General features: G+C 46.7%; 6 protein-coding genes across 7 annotated transcripts; 2 read left to right on the top strand and 4 right to left on the bottom strand.

Moving 5' to 3' along the window:
- Positions 1-2609: 2609 nt before the first annotated feature.
- Positions 2610-4059, bottom strand: GL218_08803 (Isocitrate dehydrogenase [NAD] subunit 2, mitochondrial; the record flags this gene model as incomplete). The annotated part of the gene is made up of 5 exons (XM_033585612.1): positions 2610-3401; positions 3461-3583; positions 3638-3724; positions 3851-3907; positions 3973-4059. 5 exons carry the CDS (start codon positions 4057-4059, stop codon positions 2610-2612), a joined length of 1146 nt encoding a protein of 381 aa, XP_033440198.1.
- Positions 4060-4743: 684 nt separating this feature from the next.
- GL218_08802 (Exocyst complex component SEC5) lies at positions 4744-8007 on the top strand (the record flags this gene model as incomplete). The annotated part of the gene is made up of 3 exons (XM_033585611.1): positions 4744-5074; positions 5145-7228; positions 7279-8007. 3 exons carry the CDS (start codon positions 4744-4746, stop codon positions 8005-8007), a joined length of 3144 nt encoding a protein of 1047 aa, XP_033440308.1.
- An 807-nt stretch (positions 8008-8814) lies between these two features.
- Positions 8815-11247, bottom strand: GL218_08801 (uncharacterized protein; the record flags this gene model as incomplete). The annotated part of the gene is made up of 1 exon (XM_033585610.1): positions 8815-11247. One exon carries the CDS (start codon positions 11245-11247, stop codon positions 8815-8817), a length of 2433 nt encoding a protein of 810 aa, XP_033440197.1.
- A 778-nt stretch (positions 11248-12025) lies between these two features.
- On the top strand, positions 12026-12729 carry GL218_08800 (uncharacterized protein; the record flags this gene model as incomplete). Its single annotated transcript, XM_033585609.1, has 2 exons — positions 12026-12143; positions 12203-12729. 2 exons carry the CDS (start codon positions 12026-12028, stop codon positions 12727-12729), a joined length of 645 nt encoding a protein of 214 aa, XP_033440243.1.
- Positions 12730-13144: 415 nt separating this feature from the next.
- On the bottom strand, positions 13145-15141 carry GL218_08799 (uncharacterized protein; the record flags this gene model as incomplete). 2 transcript variants are annotated; one of them, XM_033585608.1, is made up of 4 exons in its annotated part: positions 13145-13982; positions 14060-14771; positions 14825-14932; positions 14994-15141. In XM_033585608.1, 4 exons carry the CDS (start codon positions 15139-15141, stop codon positions 13145-13147), a joined length of 1806 nt encoding a protein of 601 aa, XP_033440290.1. The 2 variants fall into 2 exon arrangements, with proteins under 2 accessions (XP_033440290.1, XP_033440289.1); XM_033585607.1 differs by having other exon boundaries at positions 14981-15062.
- Positions 15142-19154: 4013 nt separating this feature from the next.
- Positions 19155-22888, bottom strand: GL218_08798 (putative Rho-type GTPase-activating protein 4; the record flags this gene model as incomplete). Its single annotated transcript, XM_033585606.1, has 6 exons — positions 19155-19295; positions 19348-19481; positions 19541-21265; positions 21318-22628; positions 22732-22762; positions 22823-22888. The coding sequence occupies 6 exons, from the start codon at positions 22886-22888 to the stop codon at positions 19155-19157; spliced, it is 3408 nt and encodes a 1135-aa protein (XP_033440288.1).
- Between the last annotated feature and the right edge of the window lie 3316 nt (positions 22889-26204).

Genomic DNA, 26204 nt, shown 5'->3' with positions numbered 1-26204 from the left:
GAAGAGGTCGATCTTTCTCTATGTACATACATACATACAGTGGGAATATGTATACATACCTATGTATGGCGTCGGCCAACTCTCGAAGTGTACATACTGCACCCTGCTTGCGGCTGGGACGATCTTGTAAAGTCTTGGTTTCCCGGTGCCACGCAAACCCTGCCATCGATTTCCCCAAACGGTTCAGCCGAGACGCCGTGATTGGTTGACTAATTTCCAAACGAACCGTCTTCTAACCTTACCGGGACTAGTCAGGTACCTAAGTATTTTAGTAAGATCTTATTCCCGCGCTATCACCGTAGCCTTTCCCTGACCGCGAAACGGATTACTCGAAATTTGTGTGTATTGAAGTAGCTTATTGAATACTTTTGTACATGCAGGCCAATAAGCACCTATCAATGAAACTCCTTTTACGGGCTGGCTGGAAAATTGGATATGTACATAGAGTGGAACAGACTCGGTGAAGCTTCCTGTTGCCCTGTTGCCCGTCGCCTAGTTTGTCTCGGATTATCTCTTAGAGCTTACGTTTTCCCCAGCCTTATTATGGTGACGTCTAATTAAGAAGTCGGGCGAGGCTAAACAACGTAGATTGATCATCCGAGTATCACAGCTCAGACCGACGTTCAGGGCCGTACATACACAGGTAGTTACCGACTCGATCTCATCGTCAAATGTCTATACCTTATTAACTAGGTCAACACGAGATGGATACCTAACAGTATGTGTTAATACTGTTTCCACTTCTACAACAAGATGTATTCTTTAGCTTCAATCACTAGTGTATGTAGGCTTCCTTAAGTCACCCCCCCACACTCTGTCCCGAGAAACATCCCTGATACCCATGTCCCTGCCCTACGACTGAGGCATTTCCCCAGAAATAGCAATCTGACCATATCCTGGGGACTTGCAAGTTGTGTAGCAATCCTCGATCGTAAGCAATCCTACGAGTCTCCAAAGGAAGCCTACGCCTACGCCTACGCCTACGCCCCTTTCTCGTGAGCGTAACCTAAGAACGCAAGCGGCTGTAAGTTTTACTAGCCCGATCGATAGGTTGTATTACCAGCTATTCGTATCGTATCGGCGGGTGCTGTTCTTAACCGCATACAAGCAGCAGCTGAGAGAAGGCGTTGCACGACTAATGCTTCCATTGAGCCGGCTGAACGATTGCTTTTGTTTGGGTTGCTACAGGTCAATTGGAACTGTCCCATCTTCAGGGTCGTTGGGCTGACGTACATATCTGACGCGGAGTGGTGATATGTTGAGGGATAATCAGTCCATGTTGGTTATCTTGTCTCGCGTGTGAATTTGTCCGGGGACTGGCGGGAAGCTATTCAGCGTGGGGGACTATTTTCTCGGCTTGATGCCCGAAACCCGGCTACATATCCGATGGTGGGTAGGGAGATAGGGAGATTATCGTTGGCCGTTATTACCATGGTGTTGTCCGTGGTATACGACTATCATGTAGAGTATTTTCTCGTGCATGTCCTTGGCTTCAATATTCAGGGTCCTGGCGCCAATTGTGTCCTGATAACTTAAATTATGGCATGTAGATGGACCCATTGCCTCATCTGGTAGATATCTGCGATACGACAGCCTGCAATATATAAATATACTATCATATCAGAGGCAAACTAACCAAGTTGTGATACATGATATTCGACAGTTGAGTGGAATCAACAGAAACAAAACTCCGTTCATCGACTTTGGCATACTACAGATCGCAACTTATCTCCCTAGATCGAATGTCGGCCATCTGATCGAGCTATCTAGTGTAATATATACTTCCAGTACATATCTATAATTCGCTCCAGTATTCGGCTTCTAGCCCTTCAACTCGCCCTCCTTTCTTTAAACTAGGTAGTCTTCCGAAGCAATATCCGACGCCGGCTAGTATTTCTCTAGAAAATACCTCAGGATCATGCATAATAGGATTCAGGACTTTTGGTGTACTCATAATCATGTGGCATCTTGGTACGAGTAGCTGAATGCACATCAGCTTATGGATTTGCACCGCATAAGCGAAGAACGAATCCCATCATTTATACAAGCCATATGTATGCAAAGACAGATGAACGTTCTTTTTAAGTTTTCATATGAGTTAGATAGACGGTGGTGCTGACTCGTGTTATTACGTTGAGTCTTTTTGATTGGTATTCCTAAAATTATAACGGGAGAGGCACCTTGGCACGAAGCTGATCTAAGATTCCTCTTCAGCCTTACTAGTAGCAATGCTTGGCTTCAACGTTAAGTCAACCCTAAGCTTCTTGTGATATGATCTACAGCTGAAAGCGACGTGGTTGCGGATAGTACTACTTTTGGATGTCATGGTGTCTTTTTAGCACGATAATATGGCCCCGGAAGTGAATTATTTTTTAGATAGATGATATTCTTATAACCCTCTCCATCTAAATCACGAGACTGGAATAATTAGGAAAGAGTAGTTCAACGGCCTGGTTCATCACAATACTCATCCTGCTTAACCGGATTTCGGACCGGACTCGACTTGAATCATGCAAAATCGTTCCCATTGTTGTACACTCTACAGAGCAACCGCATATCTCCCTCTAACAGACGCCACTATGGATGGATGATAGACCATGATGAGGTATCTACAACTTGGAAATGATAGCCGCCGCATACTCGTGAGTCTTCGCCTTTCCGCCCAAATCGCCAGTCAGCGACTTTCCTTCCGCCAGGGTATCGAATGTAGCCTTTTCAATTCTGTTCGCATAGTCGGTCAAGCCCATATGTCTCAACATCATCATGGAGCTGAGAAGCAGGGCGGTGGGGTTGGCTAGACCCATACCAGCGATATCCGGAGCAGATCCGTGCACGGCCTCGAAGATGGAGCACTCGTCACCGATGTTACCCGAGGGCGTAAGACCCAGACCACCAATCAGACCGGCGCACATATCGGACAGAATATCACCGTACAAGTTGGGCATGACGAGAACCTTGTCGTTGTACGGGAGAGGGTCGGTAACCATCTTCAAGCAGGTATTGTCTAGTAGCTCAGCGTCGAACTCGATGCTGGGGAAGTCCTTGGCAACGTCGCGAGCAGTCTTAAGGAAAAGACCATCGGACATCTTCATGATGGTGGCCTTGTGTACGACGCGGACCTTCTTTCGGCCGATTTCCTCGGCGTGTTGGAAAGCAAATCGTAGGACGCGCTCGCTGGCTTCGCGGGTAATGAGCTTGATGCTCTGGACGACGCCATCGACAACAACATGCTCAATGCCGGAGTATTCACCCTCGGTGTTTTCTCGGATCAGGACGGTATCGACATTGTCGTACGCAGTCTTGAAGCCGGCGATGGATCGGCAGGGTCGCAAGTTAGCGAAGAGGTTGAATGTTCGTCGGAGAGTTAAGTTAAGCGAGACGTGTCCCTTGCCGACGGGAGTCTTGTAAAGTCGATTAGCAGTGCGCGCGGGGATATAGAAATGTCCGATCATAGACTTACAGCAAGAGGACCCTTAAGGGCAACCTTGTTTCTTTGGATGCTCTCAATTGTCTCGGAAGGGATAGTAGTCTTTCCGTCTACAAGCTTAGGTGTGACGTCGACAGGTTCCCAGCTGATAGGTGTCTAAGAAATTTTAGAATTAAGAATCTCGAGCCGAGGTGAAACTTGTCCACCAACCTTGGCAGCCTCGAAAATGTCTTTGACGGCTTGCGAAATCTCAGGTCCAATACCATCACCCTCGATAATACTAACAGGGTAGCGACCCTATAATTAAAACAATTAGTAGCTTTTCCTAGGCAAATTGCATCGCCAAGTTGGTACTAATTTTGAGTGATTTTCCTCGGCAGAATTTCACATGGGAGATGTCGCAAAATGCGCTTGAACACATACATCAGAAGCCTTTACACCGGTAAACTTAGCGACTTTGTCCGAGTAGAATCTTTGGTTCTGCAATTGACCGAGTAGTTAGCGACCGTGTTATCCAAGCTCGTGCTCTCTCAGTCAGCGCCCACCTGGAAAGATAAAGTTGCGGAGGCTCGAGGAGCAGTGGCTAGGCATTGGCGCCGCAAGGGTGCGGCGACCGCTCGAATGCTCAGCATTATATAATATTAAGGGAGCAAATATATATTTATCGTAGGCTCCTGAAGGTAGAATTAAAATACCGGCGCAAGGGGGGGGGGAAGAAATAGGTTTATGAAATTGGATTCTCAAAAGGCGCTTTTGAGGCTCGGGTGGTATCGGACGGACGGCTGTTGCATCTGAAAGATCTGATAACAACAACCCCCGTGGACCTTTAGCTTGAGCCGAACGAATTTTCAACCAGAGATTTGCCGACAAGCTAAACAAGCTAGACAAGCTACGTAACATTCATATTAATCAATGAGCAAACAGGGGCAAAGCCACTTTCAGCTGCTCCCCGCCTACCCACATTGTGGCTTACATTCTTGATATTATGCACGTGCCATTATCTAATAGCATGCAGGATCTATCCTTGTTTTGTCTTAGGTTAATGCATGGCTGTAACACTAATGGGAGTACCTCACTTCGCTTTATTACCTAGCATCAATACAATACCTAAACACCTTCATTTGGTACGTCAATAAATAATCACTAATAATTCGGAATGCTCTAAGAGTTCGTATAAAGCTACCGAGTAGAAGTATACGGCGATATTAGTACCATAAAAATCTCGACGGATGGGAAAGCCATAGGAAACGGCGAGAGGCCATATACAACCGGTGGAAGGCATCGATATTCGATATTGGGAGTAGCAGCGATAAATCATGGCCGAATTCGATAGGAACGTACTGGAGTTTTACCAGCTATCTACACCATTTCCCACAGAATGGCCAGCCGAGAAGGATAAAAGCGATAATTCGGACAGCGAACAGGAACAGCAGAAGAAGCAGAAGATAAACCGCAGAAAGTCGCGATATCAGGCATTAGAACGAGCTGTCAGCAATAGGACTAGTATCGTCCAAGGATCCGAGAAGTCGGCAAATGGAGTAAGCAACTTAGTTCAGAAGGACGAGCCTGATCCGTTAGGGACATCAGAAAGCGTTGTTAGGTCATTGAAGCAATTGGGAGTGCCGGTCCAGGATGATGTCCGTCTACGTACGTTTAATGGAAACTAGATGACCTATCTAAAGCAGCAAGACAGCCAAACTTACCCATATTTTCATAGGAAATCGCTTTCTCTTATCCTCTACGAGTTTCTCCCCTGCCTTATTCTTATCTCAAATGCATGCGACCGCCGATACCGAGTCCCTCTTGAACGGCCTCGATGTTCTATCCAAATCCATTGACCAGAAATCCGCGTCCTTGAAAGTTCTAGTCGAGTCAAATTTTGAGAGATTCGTACGGGCTAAAGCTACGATTGACAATGTCTATAAGGAAATGAAATACAGAGGTGTTGAGCCTCCATCCCTGAACCGCGCTCGCGGACACTCGCGACATGCTAGTAAAAGTAGTTTCAGGAATAGTAGTGGCGGTGCAGCCCTGGGAACAAATCCACTAGTAACTCCTGTTCCCAATGATACTAGGAAGAAGAATGCACTTATTAAAGAGAGCGATTATGGAGTCATGGGTATCAAGACGCCTTTATTAGATGTGGCAGCTAAGGCTGAAGATGTTTGGGGGCCCGCGCTTGGCGGTCGAGAGAAAGAGGAGAATCTCAAGACCGTATCGAGTTCGCTAGATCGATACAAGGAGTACATCGAGGCTAGTTCTAATATTGCGGATAGCATTAAGAGGAAAGACTACGAGGCCCTAGTGGAAGAATACACTCGTGCCCGGAGATTTGCGGATGAGGCGCGTAGACTTGTCCAAGACCTCGGTTCAACACCCCCAAGCGAGACTCAAGCGTACCAAATTCTTCTCGCAGCTCGAATGTGGTACGATGTTGACGAGCAAATTCAACTTTTCAAACGCGAACTATGGAGGAAGCTTACATCGCTTCATAACATATCGAGGACAGAGACCCTAGTTGGGCAACCACAAGATCAGCATATAGAATTAATCAGCTTATTACTAGAGCTTGGCGTGGACGATAACCCAATATGGGTATGGCTTTTGAGCAAGTATGACTACCTAAAGGGCAAAATTTCGACGGCTGGTGAAAGGGCGAAAGTTGAGATAGAGGTGCTCCGACGTCGTCTCGCAAATGGTGAGAAGCCACCGCCGCAGATGATGGCTACGCACCTTAAGAATCTTGGTCGACAATCAGTTGAGAACAAAGCCACTGGTTTGGATTCCCCTGACGTTATCGAATTATGGGATAAGATGCTAGCCTTTTTATCGACCCTCTTGTCTGGTCAAGGTATCTTAGGAGAGGTTATCGAGTTCTGGCAAACAGTCGAAGGATTTATCGACGGAAAAGCACAAAAATCGTTACCTACGGGATATAACGGCGAGTCTCGAGACCATCATAGGCTTTCTCAGCAGGGGACCGTGGATCTGCAGAAAGGCACTATCGAGTTGGTTGATATGATCCGCGCGCATGTCTTTGAGTTCTTTGCAGGTGCTCCGCCTGAAGATATCTCACTTCTCTTCTCCCCCCTACCGCCTTCGCCTGGGACGCCTAAGTCGGCAGGGTTAAGTAGTACGAGAGACCCTCGTTTCAACTTCGATGCGAACAACCTTCCTCCACCATCTCCCAAAAGGGGTGAGACATGGGAAAAGTTTGCCTTCTGGCCTCCCACGTCTAATTCAGTTAGCGGCGTTCACTACCTATCCAGGATGCTCAATCTGGTCGGTTCCGGGGCGTCGGAGATGGCGAGCGTAGCCCCTGTTAAGCAAGGCGACGCGAAGCAGTTAGAAATGTTGAAGACTTTAGTTGGTGCTGCGCGCGAGAGATGTGTCACTGCCCTATGCGCTGCTTGGAACAAAGACGCCGAGAACATTAAGTATGTTGAGGACTGGAAACGTTCCAAGGAGATGGGAGATGTCACACGCATGCCAACGAGCTTCGCCTCTTTTGAAGGCGCGTTGCTCTCCGGAATGCAGAAGATTCTCTATATCCCGGAGGCGATGTCTAAGCCGGGCTCGGGGGATATTGTCTCTGCGCCGACGACGAAGCTGTTGCAGATGGTGAGAAGTCAGTATGTTACGACGCTCTATAAAGCGCTTAGCGGAATGGTTGAAAATGCGGAGCGCGCGATCAAGAAGGCGGATGATGAATGGACTACCGATACGGATCTAACCGTGAGGCCCGGTAGTGAGAGGGTGTCCTTGAGTCTCGGTTCGGAGACTGTCGACCCAGGCGATAGAGTGAGTTCCTTTAGAAGTGTACTAAGATTAAGACTAACATTAGAATATAGAATGTCCGTATGCTATTAACACTCGGTAACCTTCACGCTCTGCGGACTAAAGTAGTGCCCAATCTAAACGGCCAATTTGAAAACGCCTTCTCCGTCAAACTCACAGACGAATCCAAGACTATTAAGGATGTCCTCGGCCAGATCGACGCCCGCTTATTCCAATCCTATACCCGACCATCACTCGATAGCCTACGCAAGATCATCCGCGCCGGGCTCTCCGATCCCAACTGGGCTCCTCCCAAGCCCACAGAAGTCAAACCATACGTCTACGAAGCCCTGCTCACCCTAGTCCTAGTCCACACGCAAGTCTCCACCACAGCACCCAGCATGACGCACCAAGTCCTCTCGTACCTCCTCGAGCAGCTCAGCCGCGAGCTTCTAGAATCCCTCAAGGCGCGCCCGAGATTCGACCTGGGCGCGCTCATGCAGGCCACGCTCGACGTCGAGTTCTTCGCCCAGACCCTCAGCCAGTACACGACGGAGCGCGCCTCCGCCATCCAGGGCGAGGTCTACTCGATGCTCGACTCCAAGACGGACAACCAGGCCCGCGCCCGTCTCCAGGACGAGCTCCCCGGCATGAGAGAGGTCCTGAAGAAGCTCAGGGAGCAGAGCCGTGCCCAGTTCGCGTGTTTTAAGAGGCCGCGCAGAGCGCCGGGCCAGGGGTCCGTGTCTTCGGCTGCTGGAAGCTCGGGCCCGGGACCGGGGGTTGAGAGGACTGCTACGGGGTAGAGCGGGCGGCATGGCACGGCACGGCACGGCACGTAGGTCTGTAGCTGCGACGGCAGGTTCGGGGTTTCTGATGGAGTGGAATAAAGGAGATTCGTTTTATTAGTTCCTAAACGAAACATATCCGTCCTATTTCTTGCGCTAATACACGATGAGTGAAGACGTGCATATTACATATATTAAGTACTGTAGTTCAAGCTAGGAGCCGGGGAGCGAATCTTAGGGGCTGGACATCCCTATTGAAAAGGTGGAATAGTAAAAGTAGATAGTAGTAGCCAAAAGGAGAACGCGATGGGTCTAACAGAGCCGCATATGAACGATTCCTAAAGTAAAGCTTCATATTGTGATCATGCTAGTGTAACTTAGGCACTTTCTGAAATACTAACAGGTAGATACTACAGCTTCTTTGTGGAGTTAAAATCTATTCTATTTGAAACTTATCTAATATCACCCAGTTATTCTAATTTCTACATATTCTATTTTATAAGCGAGCTACATATTTACTAGACTCCGTCGAAGTAACTAAACGATTATCCAAGAAGGATCATAGAATTAATAGGGATGCAACAATCGCGAAATAGGCTTCAGAGAGTATTTTAATCTAAAATTAGGCCGACCTGAGACCAACCAAGGCTATGAGGCGATAGACTGTTACACTGTGACCGATAAAAACCTCCGTGTCAGTAACATGCACCATATAGCGCCGAAGTACTCCTAATATGACCTTGCTAACCCTTCCAAAAGCCGATGAAAGATATCCTAATAGTCAGATCCCAACGCCGGAGTACAATGATGAATTAAATCAAAAACCTATTCCTCTATTGTCCCAGACTCCTGGTCTATCTGGCCATCAACGCCTAGAGATCGCAATCGCTGAGATAGTAGGCCCTCGGCAACACCAGTGTTGCCGTTAATCAGGTGGGCAAATGCATTACCCCCATAGCCTACATCACCCTTATTAAGTTTGTTGTATTTGTCAATTTGGGCGTCTGGCCCACCCCAACTCGATACATCGCTCGAGTACTGCGTAGTTGGCCGGCTGGTCTGGGATGAATCTGGTGACAAGGGGTCAGCAGGACCTGCGTTGCTGGCTTCATCCACTATGCTCCTTATTCCACTATGCCTAAGAGGTACCGGTTCAACTGGCGCGTTATGACCTGCAAAATCTGATACAAAGGTTTGATGCGGCGTGTGACTCTGGGGGAACCCGCCAGCCGCATCATACACTTGGCCGGGAACGCCGAAGTGGAATCCAGAGCTACGTCGTCTAAACGCCTTATCAGCAGCCAGGCTGGCACCGGGACCAGAACCTCCTGAGATAGGAGGGTGCATAACTCTGATCGGTTTGTAGCTAGTGAATTTGGGCTCCGGTACAGAAATCTCATTTCGAAGTTTCTCTTTCCCATCAGGCACGCGGTTTGCGAATACAACTCTAATACTTTTGTACAAATAATACCGACCTTTCGAAGGACAACATATATGCAGATGAACGAGATACCTAAGAATTGGCCTGTCTGTGGTCTCGCTATCTTTCGTTTTAGGCATATTGTCAATGATCGGACCAGCCGAATAGCTTCGCTGCCGAATAAAAGTCTTTGTACCAGGCTCCATCCCCGCTAGGTCGTACGGAACAAGAAATAGTTTGACAGCGGTTTTATTTGGGTTTTTGATCACAATCTGAACTTGCCCCTTCTCGGGAATACGATAGCTACCACCCGGTGGCGCCCTGGGAGAACTGGACCTACGTTTGGATCGCTGAGCTCTGCGCGGGTCACGCTCCGACGGCTCTGCGGGACGGTTGCTCACTTCCGTCTTATCGTCTTCCATCTTTCGGTCTAAAACCCGGCTTTGCAGCTTTCGCTTTGACCTCGCCTCCTCTTCTTGATTCGGAAGACCATTCTCCAAGTCAATCTGGCCAACATACGGACTCGGCCCATCTTCAACTTTAGAGCGCCCGTGAGAAGAGTTGGCATAGCTATAGAACACGGCAGGGAAAGGCAATGTCACATGGGACGGACATCGTAAGCTTGGCTTGCACTTACCCAACCCGAGCACGCCAATCTGGGCTAAGAAATCGAGAGGCTTTGAAGGGGTTGTAGACATTCGTCCGCGTAAGATACTTTCTTCATAAGACCCTACCATAGAAGCATGTTGGATGGGTGATATTTCTGAGCTAAATGACGGGCGTCTTGACCGGAAGAAAGCAGGGGTCTGCGGTGAAGATGCAGCCGTGGGGAAATTAGGAGTTGAAGCGAGAGATCGCCGTGGTTGATGTGCTTGGTAAGGAAACGTTCTCTCTTGGCGTAGAGGCGGCTGTCTTGGTGATGGGCTATAGGGGATAGCGTATGGATTTGAATAAGATGACATGAATGTATGCCGGCGCGAATTTACAGAGAGGGTTGAACTGATATCAATGCCATCCATAGGGGATGTCAGATCAATATCGTCATTACTTTCTGACTGGACTAAAGGGCTAGTAGGTGGCTTATAGATGAAGCTTGAAGAAATAGAAGAAGATAAAGGAGAAAAACTTGGGTGTGTCTCATCTGGTCTCCTCGCCGAGATCTGCTGGCTTTCGAGGGGGAAGCGAGTAACAAGTTTTAGAGGCGGAGTAGTTAACCATGACTCACTAATACCTTCAAAATCTTGCCCCTTTTGAGTTTGTTGGTGATCTGGTATGACACTAGCGTCCTCAGAAGATTCGTCGTGTGTAAAGTCACCACTATGAAGAGCTGAACGAGGACGCTCGATACTTAGTCCCTCTCGTTGTCTTGTCTCGTCATTCAAGCCGGCGCTTTGCCTCTCCGGGGTTATTGTAGCTGAAGGTAGTAGAATCGGTGAATCTGCCGCCGAGTGTTTTGGACTTCGAGTAGGAGATGCTGGCTGTTGACCCCATATCGATCCGAACTGGTTCCCAGCTAAGTTAGTAGATTGGAAGGTATTAGGTGAAATATGACTACCAACATGTCGACTTGGCTTCCAAGTTGGGCTCTCGCCTCTCTTTAATCGCTCGATCAGTTCCGATCTATCGGAACACTCGGTCGGTGAATTTCGCTCTGGTGTTTGAGGTGTTGGACTATCTGGGATCGGACCCTCGCATAACTCGGTACTGATACTCTCCTCCGATTGCTTCCTCCTTAAAGCGCTGCTATTGTGGAATTGATCTGCTGGTGGTGCCATGGCGGGCGCTAGTGACTGCTCAACAGACTCCCTCCGCTCTAGGTCTACTTGGAAAACGGGCATCGTTTATCCAGTTGTCGACCTAGAACTTGAAATATGATGTTACGTTATAAGCATTCGAACATCTTTAAATGCCATTAAAATAGTTTCTTATATGTCGCTAAGAAATGAATTGCTACTAGTAACTGACTCGTTGTCTTCGTTCCATTGACTCATTTAACAAGATTGGCCGAAGCGGAACGGAACGAGATATAAAGGGACCGTCTTGTTTGACAAAGGGTTGTGTAATTATTGCCCTGTTCGGACTAGGAAATAACTACGTGTACGATTTTCAGTTGAGAGTTGAGAGTTAAGAATTGAATAGTTGAAAAGTGAGAAGGTCCTATTATCATGAGACAGGTGTACGAGATTGAGGTAGGAAGGTAGGAAGGTAATGCAGGATTGCTTGATCATCCGGACCTTCCTCACCTATCAAATTATGACTACAGGTGAGGTGTTACTAAGTTCAGCGTCATAATTAGTGGTCCCATTTTATTCCGTTTCGCGCCTATTGAGGAAAGAGCGTAGCCAGTTTGGGATAAAATTAAGCCAGAATGAGGCGGTATTCGGCAGGGGCTGACCGGTAATAAGGCTCGTGCCACGAGTTAGCTTACCGGTAACTCCCATCTAATACTAGCGCAAACCCTTACTACGTCCACTCGAATAGCGCATGCAGAAAGGCCTTTTTTTCAGCGCTCAGTCCCCACTAAATATTATCGACGTTTTATCTCAACTTGTCCTTCATGTGAAACTTGTTAAACAGGAAATCCATTAATAATTGATAACTTGTTGTTCATCAATCATGGCACCTAAGAGACCTCTTGAATCGGATACTGTGGCCACACCGGCAGCAAAAAAGCTTCGCAAAGGCTTCCGAGTAGGCCCGGAAAACTTACCTGATGGTCCTTGGAGGAGAAAAGGTTTGATACTATGAGACTCTCGTTAAATTGCTGTAATGCTAATTCAAATTTGTATCAAGTTGATAAAATAAAGAAGGATCTCATTCATAAAGCAAAGGTCAAAAAGGCATATAAGAAGATAAAAGCTGCAGAGCAAGCATCTTCTAAACCTAACACTACTCTCGCCACTGAGGATGCAAACGCAAATGCAGATGTAGACGTAGAGACAGAGCCAGAGCCACCATCACCTCAACTCCATCCCGAGAGGCAGGCTATGCTAGACGTAGACGAGGAGCAAGCAGACCTTTCCTCTCCGCCTCCGCCAGGAGACCGCCCCCCACGCCAGCGGAAACAGAAAGTCCGCAAACCCGGCTACTTCGACAAAGCGGTAGCTGACGGGGACCGCAAAAAGGCGGAGGCTGAAGCGCGTGCCCAGGAGATTGCGAGACAGAATGCGGAGCGTGAGAATAAGATCGCAGAGCGCGAAAAGTTTAGGAAAGCCATGGCGAAGGCACGGACGCCAGGCCGAGATGGCCAGCGAAAACTAGGTCGCGAGAGCGGGTTACTACTCGAGAAAGTGAAGAAAATGGTCGGAGGTGCGAAGTGAGAGGGCTCATTTCGGTAGCAACATCGTTGCTACTTACGGGCAACCGATCAAATGAACTAATTATTCGACTATCTTACCTACCTACCTACTGCAATTAATAACCTCAAAGCACACTTGAAATTAAGCTGTACACCACTATATGCAACAAGGTTAAAGACATCTTGAGGTAGTCGTAGCTATATTCACTACGCTTACTGCATTCATGCTACGAGGAAACCCCAAGACGACGAATTTAATTCGTGTGGAAAATAAATGAGGATTCCGGCCGAGCTTAGGTTATAAGGAGAAACCCAGAAGTACGACCGATTCGTCTCGGTACGCTTCGCCTCATAATTCAACAAGTTAGCCGTCTAAGCTGATCATATTAGGCATCAGTCATTATATTTTATTTATTTATTCTCTTTACAAAATGATATTAATGTGAAAACTTCCTATCTGGAAGCTCTGGCTTTAGCCGTGGTGTGGCGTGTGGTGTGGGAACCGGAAGCTCGTATGTCCATTTCACATCCTCTGCGGGTAATTCCCCTCTCGTTATACCACTTATCTCTACTGGTTCTACCGGGGTTTGCGAAGATACAAACGTCGTCATCGTCCCCGGCGTAGTCGACCGCAACCGCGGCGAATCTTTCGGCCACGGCTCCGGTCTGTACTCATTTATCGTGCTGCTGGCCCTGCTGCTTTGTCGACGACGTCTTCTTCGCCGCTTTAAAAATATGGCGGCGCCGATGGCCGTAAACACCACTACTCCTCCTACTGTGCTACCGACAATAACACCAGTCCTTTGGGCCGAGCTCAGAGAGTCTTTCGGCAAATCTTCTGTTGTAGCGGAGTTGTTCATCATACCATATGTGCCTGAACTACCGTTAATAAATAGCCCTTTAAGCTCGTCGTTATCCCAGGTCATAGTCTTCATATTCCCTTGGGCATACCAATCCCTCACCGCGGTGGGACTCTCATAATCTGCAGCATCTACATCGTACGAATTCGACCATGTCATCTCAGTCATGTCGTAAACACCAAGACCCTGTTTCCAAGGATCGCTCGTCATGTTGTAAAATTCAAGCTCGGGGCCAGCGTCGACGCCTCCATAACTAAGCATCTGTCTCCCGCCCTTGCCGATGACCGCGCAACCATGGTCAGCACGCGGCGTACCGGTAGAATTCGATTTGAAGAAATGGAATCCAGGCAGAGATAGTACGTAGACATCAGGAAGAGTACTTCTGGAGGTGACCAGTGAGCCGCCATAAATGAATCTAAATCCGGCCAACTAATATTAGTTTATTTTCTTTCCTTATATAATCTCTTAACGGACTGCTAAGGATAGACCTACATTTCAAACGTGTTGTTAGGCCCCCGAACGCCAACACTACAAGCTCGTTCGATCCGTGGTGGTGGGTCTCCTGTTACCTTTTGTTTATACCACTTTCCTGTTACCGGGTCATATAGCGTGAGTATAGTCCAAATGAGTCCGTTGGTATACACGCTATTTACGTCAACGGTCGTCTCGATGCCACCAAGAAAGACCAATAATCCATTAGGTCCAAATGGTACATATTCGGCACAACCGTACACACTAGTACCATACTCCCCGAATGATTCCGAGCTATGATTAGCCCATTGGTTGGTCTGAAAATCGTATGATACAACTCCCGTCACAGCGTAACCAGGATCGGCCTTTTGAATCGAGTGGTCGGACTCCCGACTAGCTAAACCACCAAATGAATAGCCTTTGTTGGTGCTCTGCGTAAATGATGCGCCGGCCGGACGTAGAAGTTGTGAGAACTCGCGGTAATTGCCCTGCGGAAGCTGTGACCATGACCCGCCACCGGAGCCGTCAGCACTAAAATACCATAGCTGGTCCTCCGGCGGCGATCCGTTGTCCATCGTCTTTCCACCCCAAACATAGAAGGCACCCGGGTTATACGAGTGGTCGGTCCAGTAGACTTGCTGCCCGAGAAGCGGCGCCGCCTTCGGGATCGTCCGAAATTCGACCGTTTCGTTCGTCCATGATTCGTTTAAGTTGAGGGAAAGAGTCGAGCTCACTGCTCATCTATTAGCAAATGCGTTATGCGTACATGAGCGCTATTGGATATACCGGGGTAGGAAGTGTATGGATCCGACTGAGTGCTATTCGACCCATTTCCGTTGTTCGGCTGAAACATTTGACCGCCATCTATGTAGATGTAATCACCAAACGGTACGACTAAACCCAGAAGTTAGACCAAACTCTTTTTTCTCTCCTGGGAAATACCATTTTGGCTGACCTGAAGGATATCTATGTCGGATGAAACCGTCGAGGCCGGGGTTATCGACGATGCGTCTAGCGAGGCCATGTCCGTCAACCAAGCTGATTCTTCCCAAGCATCCTAATACCGCGAGTACCAGCGGGAAAGGCGAAAGCAAGCCCTTCATTGGGGCGGTTTGACATTTCAGGAGGAAAGATTAAACATTATGAGGGATTCGGTCGGGAATATAGTAGCCTGGGGTTTCAAAGGAAGCCAAGGAGACGTATAGGATTCCTTATTGGTATGGCAAATATTCATCGCAGGCCACGACACTGGCAAGCTTAACTATCTGTATGTGCGTCTCGCAGTCACTCGTTCCGAATTGACTGACTTGACTTGACTTGACTTGCTAGGAGTTGACCGATTGCTTTCCTACGTAAACTACTACCCACAGAAGCATTATGAGGGCGGAAAATGGTTCACAACCCCCAAAGGATTACTGGTAACTTATAAATGAGGTGAGCTGCCCAACAACGGCGCGGCGACGACACATTGGAACAGGGGGGGGTCGGGGTCGGATCAAGAAGACCCCCTTGCAGTTGAACATCCGGTACCGTAGGAACGCATCTCGATTCCTATAGCGGTCTACCAATCAGGGCGTAGCACTAACACCAACTCGAACGAACCAGCAAGCATTCCGCGAGTTATCTCCAACAGCATGGCTGCGGCACCACTAAATTGACGAATACTAATACGATTTCTTCTTACTTTTGGCGCCCCCAATTCCTCAAAACTCGTCCGCCAACTCGACTCGAATCTACCTGTACTTCACGTTCGTATCTCGATATGTACGTTTGAACATGTTGTGCATCCCGTAGAGTTTCAAAAGCAGGCTGCCGTGCTGTTGGCGTACTAAGCTCCATTCGGACTAATCACAGTCTTCCAATTTGATCCTTCAACTCTCTAACGATCAAGAAAGGATCATTCCCGGGGTATTTCTTTACGTGCAGCTGCCTCGTAGGTACAAGATCCTATGCGGCCCTGGGCTAAGATCCTTACCCCTCGCCATCGTTAGCAGACCAGCTAACTACCTACTATCTAGTTAGTCTTCTAGACCAGGAACAGAAACCAACACTACATTTCTATTAAAAGAAACGAAGCTGGAAGAGACACAAGCCTCATAATTATGCGCTAAAACGGGGAATTTTATCGCTGCCAAAGCCACAGAGATGTCCTAATTTAGCCGTCTATTGCCCAATCGCGATCGGTTACTGTTTAGATCAGGGGTAAAGTAAGCGCCTTGATGGTAAGCAGCCCTGCCGCGTCGAGCTACCTACTACACACCCTCTTACGATATGTAGTTCACGCATACATTACGCACAGACGAAATAATAACCGCATCGACATATCGAGATCATCAAAATCACATGTTCGAAATGGAATGTATTTCTTTCGGGCCTGGGCGACGAGATTAACGACCGTTACAGCTTCTTAATCAATTAATCGGCATGGTTCCCATAGGCGCGAAGGAGATTTCCTCGGTGCAAAGGTAAGATTAGTGGTGCAGCAATAGGAAGGTGAGAGTTGGTGGCTTCAGCTCGCCTAGACCGGCTGCGGCCCTTTATAGAGTAACAGAGTGGGTAGCATCATATTATACCTTACTTGCTTCTGTCTTATGCATGTCAGACGGACGTACAGCCAGATGGATGCCAGCGAGCAAGCCTTCCACGTTTTTTTTTTTTCTTTTTTTCAGTATGCAGGCCATTGCTGCCGGTATCCGCTTCCTACCTGAGCGCGAGGGGGGGAGGAGGTGGTCTAAGGGGTCTGCATCGCGTTTATCGATCGCGTAGAGAGGTAAGTAGGCGTTGATCGCCCCCTCAGACTATTGGATTGTTATGGACTATATATCGCCGATTATTCTAATCGGTGTGTAGTACAACAAGCTAGGTTAGGTAGCTCACATACTTTGGGTAGCCTCGTCGTCTCCGCGAAGCTGTATTTGACTTTCTAACATATTTTAAGCCGCCTAACCCAAATAATCATTGCTCACCTTCTATCAATAACCCTAACCCTATAATACCGCCTCGGTCATACATACATACGTATAACTAGCGCTTAGGAGGCTCAAAGTCAGCAGCTAGCAGCTAGCCTCATCCAAAATAAGCAGGATTAAGTAGCTGAGGGTTTCTGCTGCGATATATACGGAAATCTCACGATGGGGTCTAGTCTAGCTCCATAACGCGCTTAATCCCCCAACTTACTACTAAGAGGAACTAGATAGGTAGACAGACCTTTACGTAGCGCTATGTCGGTATACGAGTTTTGCGGTCTAAGCAAAGCAAAGCAAATGAGAAAAAAGAGTTATCGTCTATCTTAGGTATTCAGTCATGTCAGCATGCTAATCTCGGTGTAGAGATTTCGTATGTTTTTTGAGAGGTAGGCTTGATATCTACCTACCTACCTTAGGTACCTAATATACGGCGCCCGCGTTGGTAGTTGGAAAGAGTTCTTATCACTCTTTCACGACGAACCCGCAAAGCCGCCTATCTGTATAACTATGCGATTCTAGAAACAGGTAGGTATTCTAGAAATAATCCCGAGAGTTATCTCACAACCTAATTCTTCAGACCTCGTGTATAAAGGGACCCCAAAGCTACTAGACGACTCTGTAGAACTTCCTCGAGAGATATATTTATATATATATATATATACGTCGCCAAGCAGTCTAGTCTGCGTCGTGGAAGAGGCGTATTAGAGGCTAGTACGTGATTAACAAAGACTAGGACGAGCGGGTCTATGGATGAGGAAATCTATACATACATACATACTGCTGCTTAGTTGTGGGATTATGGCTTAACTATGTAGAACCGTACCTAATGTTATGTTGTGGCTTGTAATAGGGATCTACTACCTACCTAGACTAAATATTTTTAATTGGAAGGCTACTAAGAACTGCCTTGATAGAACATGAGATTTCTTAGGGCTAGTTAGGTACCTAAGATAGGTAGTCAATATATAACTAAGTAGTATTCATTGACGTACCTATCACTCTTATATTCTATTCTACTCTACCATTCTCGAGTCGTACCGGCGTTAACTTGAGATTCTTTCTCGCCTTGCCGACCAAGGGGTTGCCTAGCCCAGTGACATTAATTAATACCCCTTCTAAACTGGGGTCTCTACATATCTATGTCTTAGAGGTGAATGAGAAAACTAGGGAATATAAGAAAAGCAAGGTGGAAAACGAGATGAATAGAGAAAAGGGGGGGAGGTTAAGGGGGAAAAGACGCATAGAATAAGAGAGATAGGAAAAGGAAAAGAGTCCTCGGCAGACATCTTTACTGCGCAATAAGGGAAAATATACTTATAACAGGTAGATAATGACTTAACACAACTCCATCTTCAATGGTATTGACATGTATTTTTATGAAATGGCATATAGGAAGATATGGAATGAAGTTAGTATTAGGAGTTAAGAAGTATCGATGCTTATTACCAAATATCAATACTCCTATTCTATGTTCACAAGCCATTCATTCAACAACTACCCACACAACATATCAGGCCAACAAATCTATTTCAAAGACCAGTCGGCACGTGCCAATGATCTCTATTCATCAACTCTGTTTGTTTGTTTGTTCTGTCTTGTTTGCGCACCAAGACCTATCGAGTCTACATATCCACCCCCTACAACTTCACCACACCACCAGCGACGTCTCGAGAAATAGTATCGTCCCCCTAACCCCCCTTTCACTTTTCTCATCTCCGTCTTTTATCTCCCCCCTCCCTTTCCACCCTTCGTAAAAACACGCCGGCGTCGTACCCGTATGGGTTAGGTCGTCGCAGACGTGACAAAAAAAGTGAAGAAAAAAAATCGCAATGCTCTCAAGGATATCATTAAATTTCCTACCGTGAAAGACAGAAAGAAAAGTAAAGAGCCGCCGTAACACCTCCTTGGGTAGAAGGAAAAGAAAGGTCGAAACAAAATCCAATGACGAGCTAAGAGCTGCGTGGCAGCGCTCCCAACTAATCGTATGGTCATGATCCCTGCAAAAATAAAACTCCGGGCTTAGGCATGAATGCTGCTGGTTTCCGCGTGGTCTCACTGCCAAGCCGGCGAACCATACTTGTCCTTTGGTCTAGTATGTACAAATATCGAGTACAAGTATGGGTGGCGTAAATAGGAGGATTCCAAGTGGTTTAGGTGAAAATGTTATGCGTATTCTCGATGATAAATTGCACGGCAAGATTCTTAGCGTGCATATCTGTCATTTCTCGCTCAATATTGTGATCTCGCATAATGGTCGGTGCGAAGACCACGGCAAGATTCTTCGGGGTCATCTATTCGAATGTTAGCTTAGCAAACTCGATATAAAGCAATATAATTACTCACAAGATTCTCTCGTTCTCGCTCGGCGACACGATGAAGATGGAACATCAGGAACTCAAGACAATCCTTATGCTGAGGCGGGAGGCTCTGGAATACACTCTGCAAATGGGTGCATTTATCCGCATCAGTTGCAATTGCTGAATTAGGTAAGTTAGTTTTCCTTCAACACTCGAGCCCTTGTTCAGCTGATACTTACAATTAGTCTCAAGTATGCGATCGTAGACATCAAATGTCAGCAACGGCGTCGGTAGTTTCCTGAAATACTGTTTCAGCGCGCTTGTTACCGCCGTGATATCTATGTCTGGATCTGAAATATCGAAGTTCTCATTCTTATCGAATCCTTCTTGAATGGCCTTCGTCTGGGAATTTCCGCCAGTCTTGCGGTAGATGCCTTCCATATCCATACCCCTCAGTTCAACCTCTTCGATACAGCGCGTTACAACGCACGGAATCTGGCGGCGTTCATAGTCCGCCCTCTCCGATAAATCTGAGCCGAATAGAACAGCCGGTGCTTCTGCAACAGCTGGGGATGACATATTCGTAGCCGTTATGGTTCTTGGGAGCGTGTTCCCTTTCTTAAACCCGAAGAAACCTTGACGACCACCATCTATGGGCTGGCGATTTTGGCCGTTTATAACTGTATGCGTCACTGGTGACTCAATAGGCACAATGGTCATATTGTAAGGGAGACCGATGCTCTCGCCGGCCATGCCTAGCTGCCCGTGACGCTCGCGCTCTGGTTGTTGGAAGGCAACGACTGTACGGTTCACACCCTTGGCAATGTTCTGGGCCATGGCTTTTGATCCTTTCTTCCAGTTGAACTTCTTGACTTGGCCCTTTCCTATCTTAACCACAGTTGGTCCAGATTCAAGGATCGGTTCTTCTTGATCACCGCCAAGGATCGTCGTACCGGTCTGGATGCTAGAGCTGTCTAAGCTGATCGAATGGTTCGATGAACCCTTGTGTTGGTTGTAAATTCCGAGCCCGTTCGGAGGTGATTTAGGGTCCGAATGATTCTTGAATCGTTCCTGGATTTGGTTCGTAAGATCGTTGTTCAAGTCGGCCAACTGTGCGTTCTTAGACACTAGTTGTTCAAATTCCACTCGAGCACGATCTCTTTCCACGATTGCTCTATTCTTTTCCTCGACAAGTTCATCTCGCTCAGTGTGAAGTTGCTCGAGGCTAGCTGACATGGACTGCTTCAGCTTCTCGAGCTTTTGTACAAAGTCCTTCAGTGCAGATTCCTCTAATTCGCGGGGGTCAATAGGTCGCTTAGTATCCTTGGCCCTTTCCACGTATCCAGCCAGTACTTCCAACTGACGAATCATTATCTCGGTTTGAGTATCCAACACAGAAACAGTCTTGCGCTTCTCCTCTAACTTCTGATTAAGATTCTTCAAATCTTTCTCGTTATTGAATTGGCGCTCTAGTTCTGCCACCCTCTGCTCCGAATTTCGTAGGCGTCGTTTCAACAGAGCCGGGTCGTCGTTCGGATTCACTGACAACGGGCTATTAAGGTCATGTATGTTGGCATGTAAAGAATCTTCCGCTATAGGGGTCTTAGGCCAGCGCGGCGATGTAGTCGTACGAGTTGTTTCGCTGGCGCTTCGCGTATGGCCAACGCGAGGAAGATTAGTACTTGACTCAGTGCTATTAGTTCGTCCATGTCGCACCGCGTTCGAAACCCGGCGGAGAATGGAAGAAGAACCTTCATCCGTGCCTAGGATACGAGCCATGTCTTCATCCATACTGAAGTCACCACCCGCGCTCCATCTAGGCAATTTAGGTGATGTTTTAGGTTCACCATTCGAGTTCGCCGACTCCTGACCCGCAGTCGATACTGGTGGAGCAGGTGGTGCCCTAGGGGTCATATAAGGATCGGAAGGCTTTTGTTCGGTAGGCCGAGAGGCTGTACCATTCACTAAAGAGTGTTAGTTAAAGACAGACTGCCTCGTCTTGTTAATAAAACTTACTGTTTCTAGAAGCCGCAGGTGGAAGCTCTTTTCTGGCAACAGGCTTCCCATTGTTGCTACTTAACATAGCTAGAGAATCGTTAGGTCGCGCCTCGTCATCTTCTTTGATGCGAGAGTCTTGTGAACTACGCGGAGTACCCGTCTTATCACCTGCATTCAAATGTTGGGGCATACTATTCCTTCGGCTAGAACTGCTGCTATCCCTAGAAATAGTAGAGTCTTGAACTGCATTTGATTCGGAATTCGTCCGCGAGTTTGCCTTTTTACTCTTCGGTGCTTCCTGCAACTTGAAATTGTCTGAAGGATGAGCCTTTCCATTCGGTACCTTCTGGGATCGATCTTCTGGGGGAGATGGTCTCGGTGGCGCGTTCTTATCGCTCCTAGAAGACTTAGAGAGCTTCCTCCCCAAGTCTTTAGGAGGCGGAGTCTCATGATCTAATGAAGATTGCCTTGCCTTCTCTTGGAAAGCAATATGCGGTGTGGACGACTGCGAAGTATCCCTTCGGTCCGGACCGGTAGCTGGCTTGGGAAGACTGAAGTAGTCTTTTTCTTTTGGCTTCCTGTTAGAGTCGGCCAAAGCCTCCGAGGTCGATCGAGGGGTTGTGGACGGCACCGGGCTCGGGTCCAAAGCAACAGGGATGAAGAAACTTTGATCATCGGCAGTGTTATTACCTCCCACCTCACTACCGGAAAATACAGTCGAGTTCCGATTATTGCGATAAGCCCGTGAAGGAAGAGACAAGCCCTCGTCTCTCCCACCGTGGTCGACCGAACGTTCGGGAGATCTAGATGGTCTCGAATTGCTTCTTGACGAATCGTTCCGAGGGTATCCCGGTCGTGGTCGCGGTGACAATTCCGTAGGCGTGTCGGAATCGGGATCAACCCTGTCGTTAGAGAAGGCATTCGGCGGTATTGCATTAGGAGGGAGTGCGGGGAGAGATTTGTCAACTATCATCGGCGACGCATCTTTTTCGCGCGCCTTTGCCTGGGCAGCAGCTTTAGACTTCTTTCTACGCCTAGCCATTAGGGACTCGTGGCAGTTCATGCAAAAAATTCCTTGTGATGTCCTTGCATATCGCAGATTTTCAATTTTCCTCTTGCAATTTCGACATCGGAAACAGGCGGCACAGAAAGCTTGGTCTCCAGTAAGTATCGCAAGGTCTTCGATCTTATCGCCGCAAGCGCTACAACTGTAAGTGCAATTATTGCAAATAAGCGAGCCATCTCCTAGCAACAGAAGGTTCGCATCGGAATCGAGGAGGGTACCGCAAGTGTTACATCGGAAACAATTGAGATGCCATCGGTTTCCAGCTGTAGCATGGTCAGAACTGTCGCACACTAACTTGAACAGGTTTTTGGGCCAACATAGTGCCTGGAAGTTAAGGCGGGATATAGGAATAGATATAGAACTTACCTAGTTCAAATGCTTTACCCTCTTCAAGTATCTAGATTAACAGTAGAACTTAGCAATGATATCCCTCAAAAGATAAATGCCCTTCTCATACCTCTCCGCAGCCTTTGCAAGGAAAGACATCATCGCTGTCCATCGGAGCTTCTGTATATTCATCCATCATGTGCCGTTATTGTATGTAGTCAATCCGAATATATGTCCGAAGCAAGACAATGTAGCCAACTGGCTGTTAACTTGATAGGTTGTCTAACTAATAGAAAAGTGTCGAATTAGGGTCGGAGAGTCATAAAAGGCAATCGAGACAGGGCTATCGCAGCATGGAATCCGTCACTTAGTAGCCTCGAAAGGAAACAGCTCCAAGATACGGAACGGTAAAATACCAAAGGTAGGTCGAGCGCGTGAACGAACTCTGGCTAAGGTCGGTATAAGGAGGTAGTATAGGATATATGTCGTCGGAGACTATAACCGGGTAGTTTCTCGGAAACTTGATCGATAGGACAGTAAGGAAGCAATGACAGAGGGTTGTCGTGGTAGGTATTGACGTTTAGAAAGGCGGTACTGTGTATTGCGCGTGGTGAATTGGTATGTGATTACGAGAATCAAATAAATTTGAGGCGTTGAATAGTAGTAGCGAGCCAAAAGGCGAGACAGGAGAGGCGGACAGGTGAAACCAGCCCAGCCCACATAGAAAAATATGGCCACGGGCCGTATAGTGAACAGTATCAAGAATAAGAATCAAGAATTAAGAATCAGGAACAGGGTAGTTAGTTAGTAGAAGAATCTAGGTTAGCTTGTCGATTTCATGTAAAGAAAGGGAAAAACGTGACAATCGTAACAAGCGTGAAATGAATTATTGGGTATTGAGTTCTGTATTTTGGGATATTGGTGCGAATCCAATTCAATGATTCACGGATGCTTAAACTGATTAAGTTCGGAGTGTACAAGAAAGGGGGGGAATCCACGGCTTGGAGGGGATACATTTACAAATTGTGGATGGAGCCCAGCTTGTACCAGTCTTCTCTAGTCGTCTCAGAGATGGACCCTTATTACTCGAGTGGGACAGTTATGGTAACGGTGTACTACATGTATGGATGTACCTAATACAGCTTACATGGAAGTACCTTACTTGAAGTACCCACCAACTAAATACGGATTGTCCAATGACTGATCATATGCATCTATCCGTGCTGTATAATATTTATTTTCACGTGCGTATCCGTCTCTACTTACATGCGTGAATACTCATGTGAAGCAAGGTGTTCTTTTAGATATTTGTGATTTATATGATTCTTATAACATTAATATAATATATTTCAATTATTAAAGACATTAGATTAAATACTAACAATATACTGGATAGATATGGCGATGTTAAACGGGTAGTTTACGCTGGTAAACACTAGACAACCTTAATAATAAGTACCTAAGGTACCTAAGGTATCTAGACTTAGACAGAGGCAGGTCCAATACGGACAGACACACTTATACTTAACTACCTCATATGCATACTTCCATTACCGACAACCGTGAGATGGAAGGTCCCAACTTGGTAACCTAAAACAACGGTAACCGTGACTGAACTATGACACCTAAGCTTAAAATTAACCGGATTATATAGAAGTATACTTGTATAATAAAGGTAGCAATTTTAACTTTGATAGCAATAAGATAGTTGAGATGAAGGTAAATTAAGAAATCTTATCGTTCACAAGCTACAAGCTAAGGAAGAGTGTGTTGCATGCTGACTTATTCTAGAATTTGAGGCGACATGATCGCTTAATAGGGCTGAAGAACAGCGCATCTACCTGCATGCCTAGTTCTCCTATAGTGGACGTTTGTTCTTACCCTCACAAATACGTCCTGTGACCGTCATTTCTAAAGGGTAAGTCAAACCAACACACATAAACTCCTCGCTATTTACATTAACTAGAAGTTCTAGCTAGTATAGTTACCACTTCATTACATGAATATTAAAAAGCATCCTCCATTTTCCCTTCTCCATTCTTCTAACCTTTATTTACCAATAATTACTTTATCCCTTCAGTTGTTATTTTTATGCATAGCAATTGAAATGCAAGTAATTGAATCGCATTTTGTTGTCTGATAATTCCTAATAGGTTAACTATTAAAGAACAGTAGGAAGCAACACGAAACGGGTCCAGGTAGTCTGTCTATGCATTTGGTAAGAAAAGGAATCCTTTCTACCGTTAGCTGCATCCTAACCTCAATATCTATAGCTTAATGGCTAGTTGTCAAACAGATAGGCTATACTCCTATAGCGGCAATGTAGAATAAAGATGACTTGTCTCTTTTACGCTCTTTTACGGCACGACTCATGCATCGGAATCCGCTCTTAAGCAGCTATGCTTTCAATCCGATTCTTCATGCCCTCGCATAGCACGTCCTCGTATACAAACACGCACATAATAGGACAATGCATTGTCGGTCCATTGAGACCGCTTCAATACTAACGATGTTCTGTACAGGAACGTGGCGGACTTTGTGCTACGTACGAAGTCTTGGTACCTGCTTAAAGGCGGTCTAGCCTAGCCCAATGCCTAAAGATCGGCACTGCAGAGATTCCCCATAATATCATTTCTCCTCAGATGGCATTCGGTGGCTTTTCCTCGAGAGTCACAAAAGGAATCATCTACCTGCATCAACCCGGGGAACGCGTTGTTCTGTGACACGAGACAGAGGAACAGCCACGGGCTTACATAGTCCCAAAAAGCTCTTCAAATATAATATAGTATCGCCCTTTCTCTATACGTCTGATGATCATTCGTCGTCACGAAGCATTCAAACCTAATTTTTTTTACTTACAAGCTCCTAGGTTAGTCGGTGGCTTCGGGTATTACATTGAAATACATAGCGGTTTCTTCCGTGCGCAGCCACGCAATGTAATCCCGGCGTTGATCTGGGTTTAGCAGACAGGGGATAGCGAGTTAAGACCCATTCAGGCGCGCTAAAACGTGTTTCAAATTGAACATGGGACGCTCTCATTCAGCCACGAAACGATTCAGACAAATTATTCGACATCTTCTACCCTCTTCGGGAAATGCGCCATGTTGACATCACCCTATCCCATCATTCTTTTCTAGAAGTCTACGTAAGCCTACAAGAAGTAGGCATCGAGGATGATCTGCTTACGCCATGCGATATCTTACCTTGAGCAAAACAAGAAATTCTTAATTATGCAACGGTTTTAGGTGCACCTGATCGTGCTCAAATCCCGAATCTACGAATTTATTTCCATGATCATATCACAACAGTTGGCTCTTACATTAGCTGTCTCTTTACTGGATGTTATGGGGTTGAAATAAGACCCCTGAGAGGTGGCGTTCGGTAAGGTATCCTAGAAAGTGTCAAACTTGACAGGCAGCTCTTTTTTAAGTCGTTATTACGAGAAGGACGTTATTATCAACCTTGGAAGTTTGTCGTCCCATTATCCGTCCAACTTGCCTTGCGCAATAATA

The sequence above is a fragment of the Daldinia childiae genome, assembly GCF_008694065.1.
Source record: "Daldinia childiae strain JS-1345 chromosome Unknown Scaffold14, whole genome shotgun sequence".
Lineage (NCBI taxonomy): Eukaryota > Fungi > Ascomycota > Sordariomycetes > Xylariales > Hypoxylaceae > Daldinia > Daldinia childiae.
This window is presented reverse-complemented; position numbering and strand designations above follow the sequence as displayed.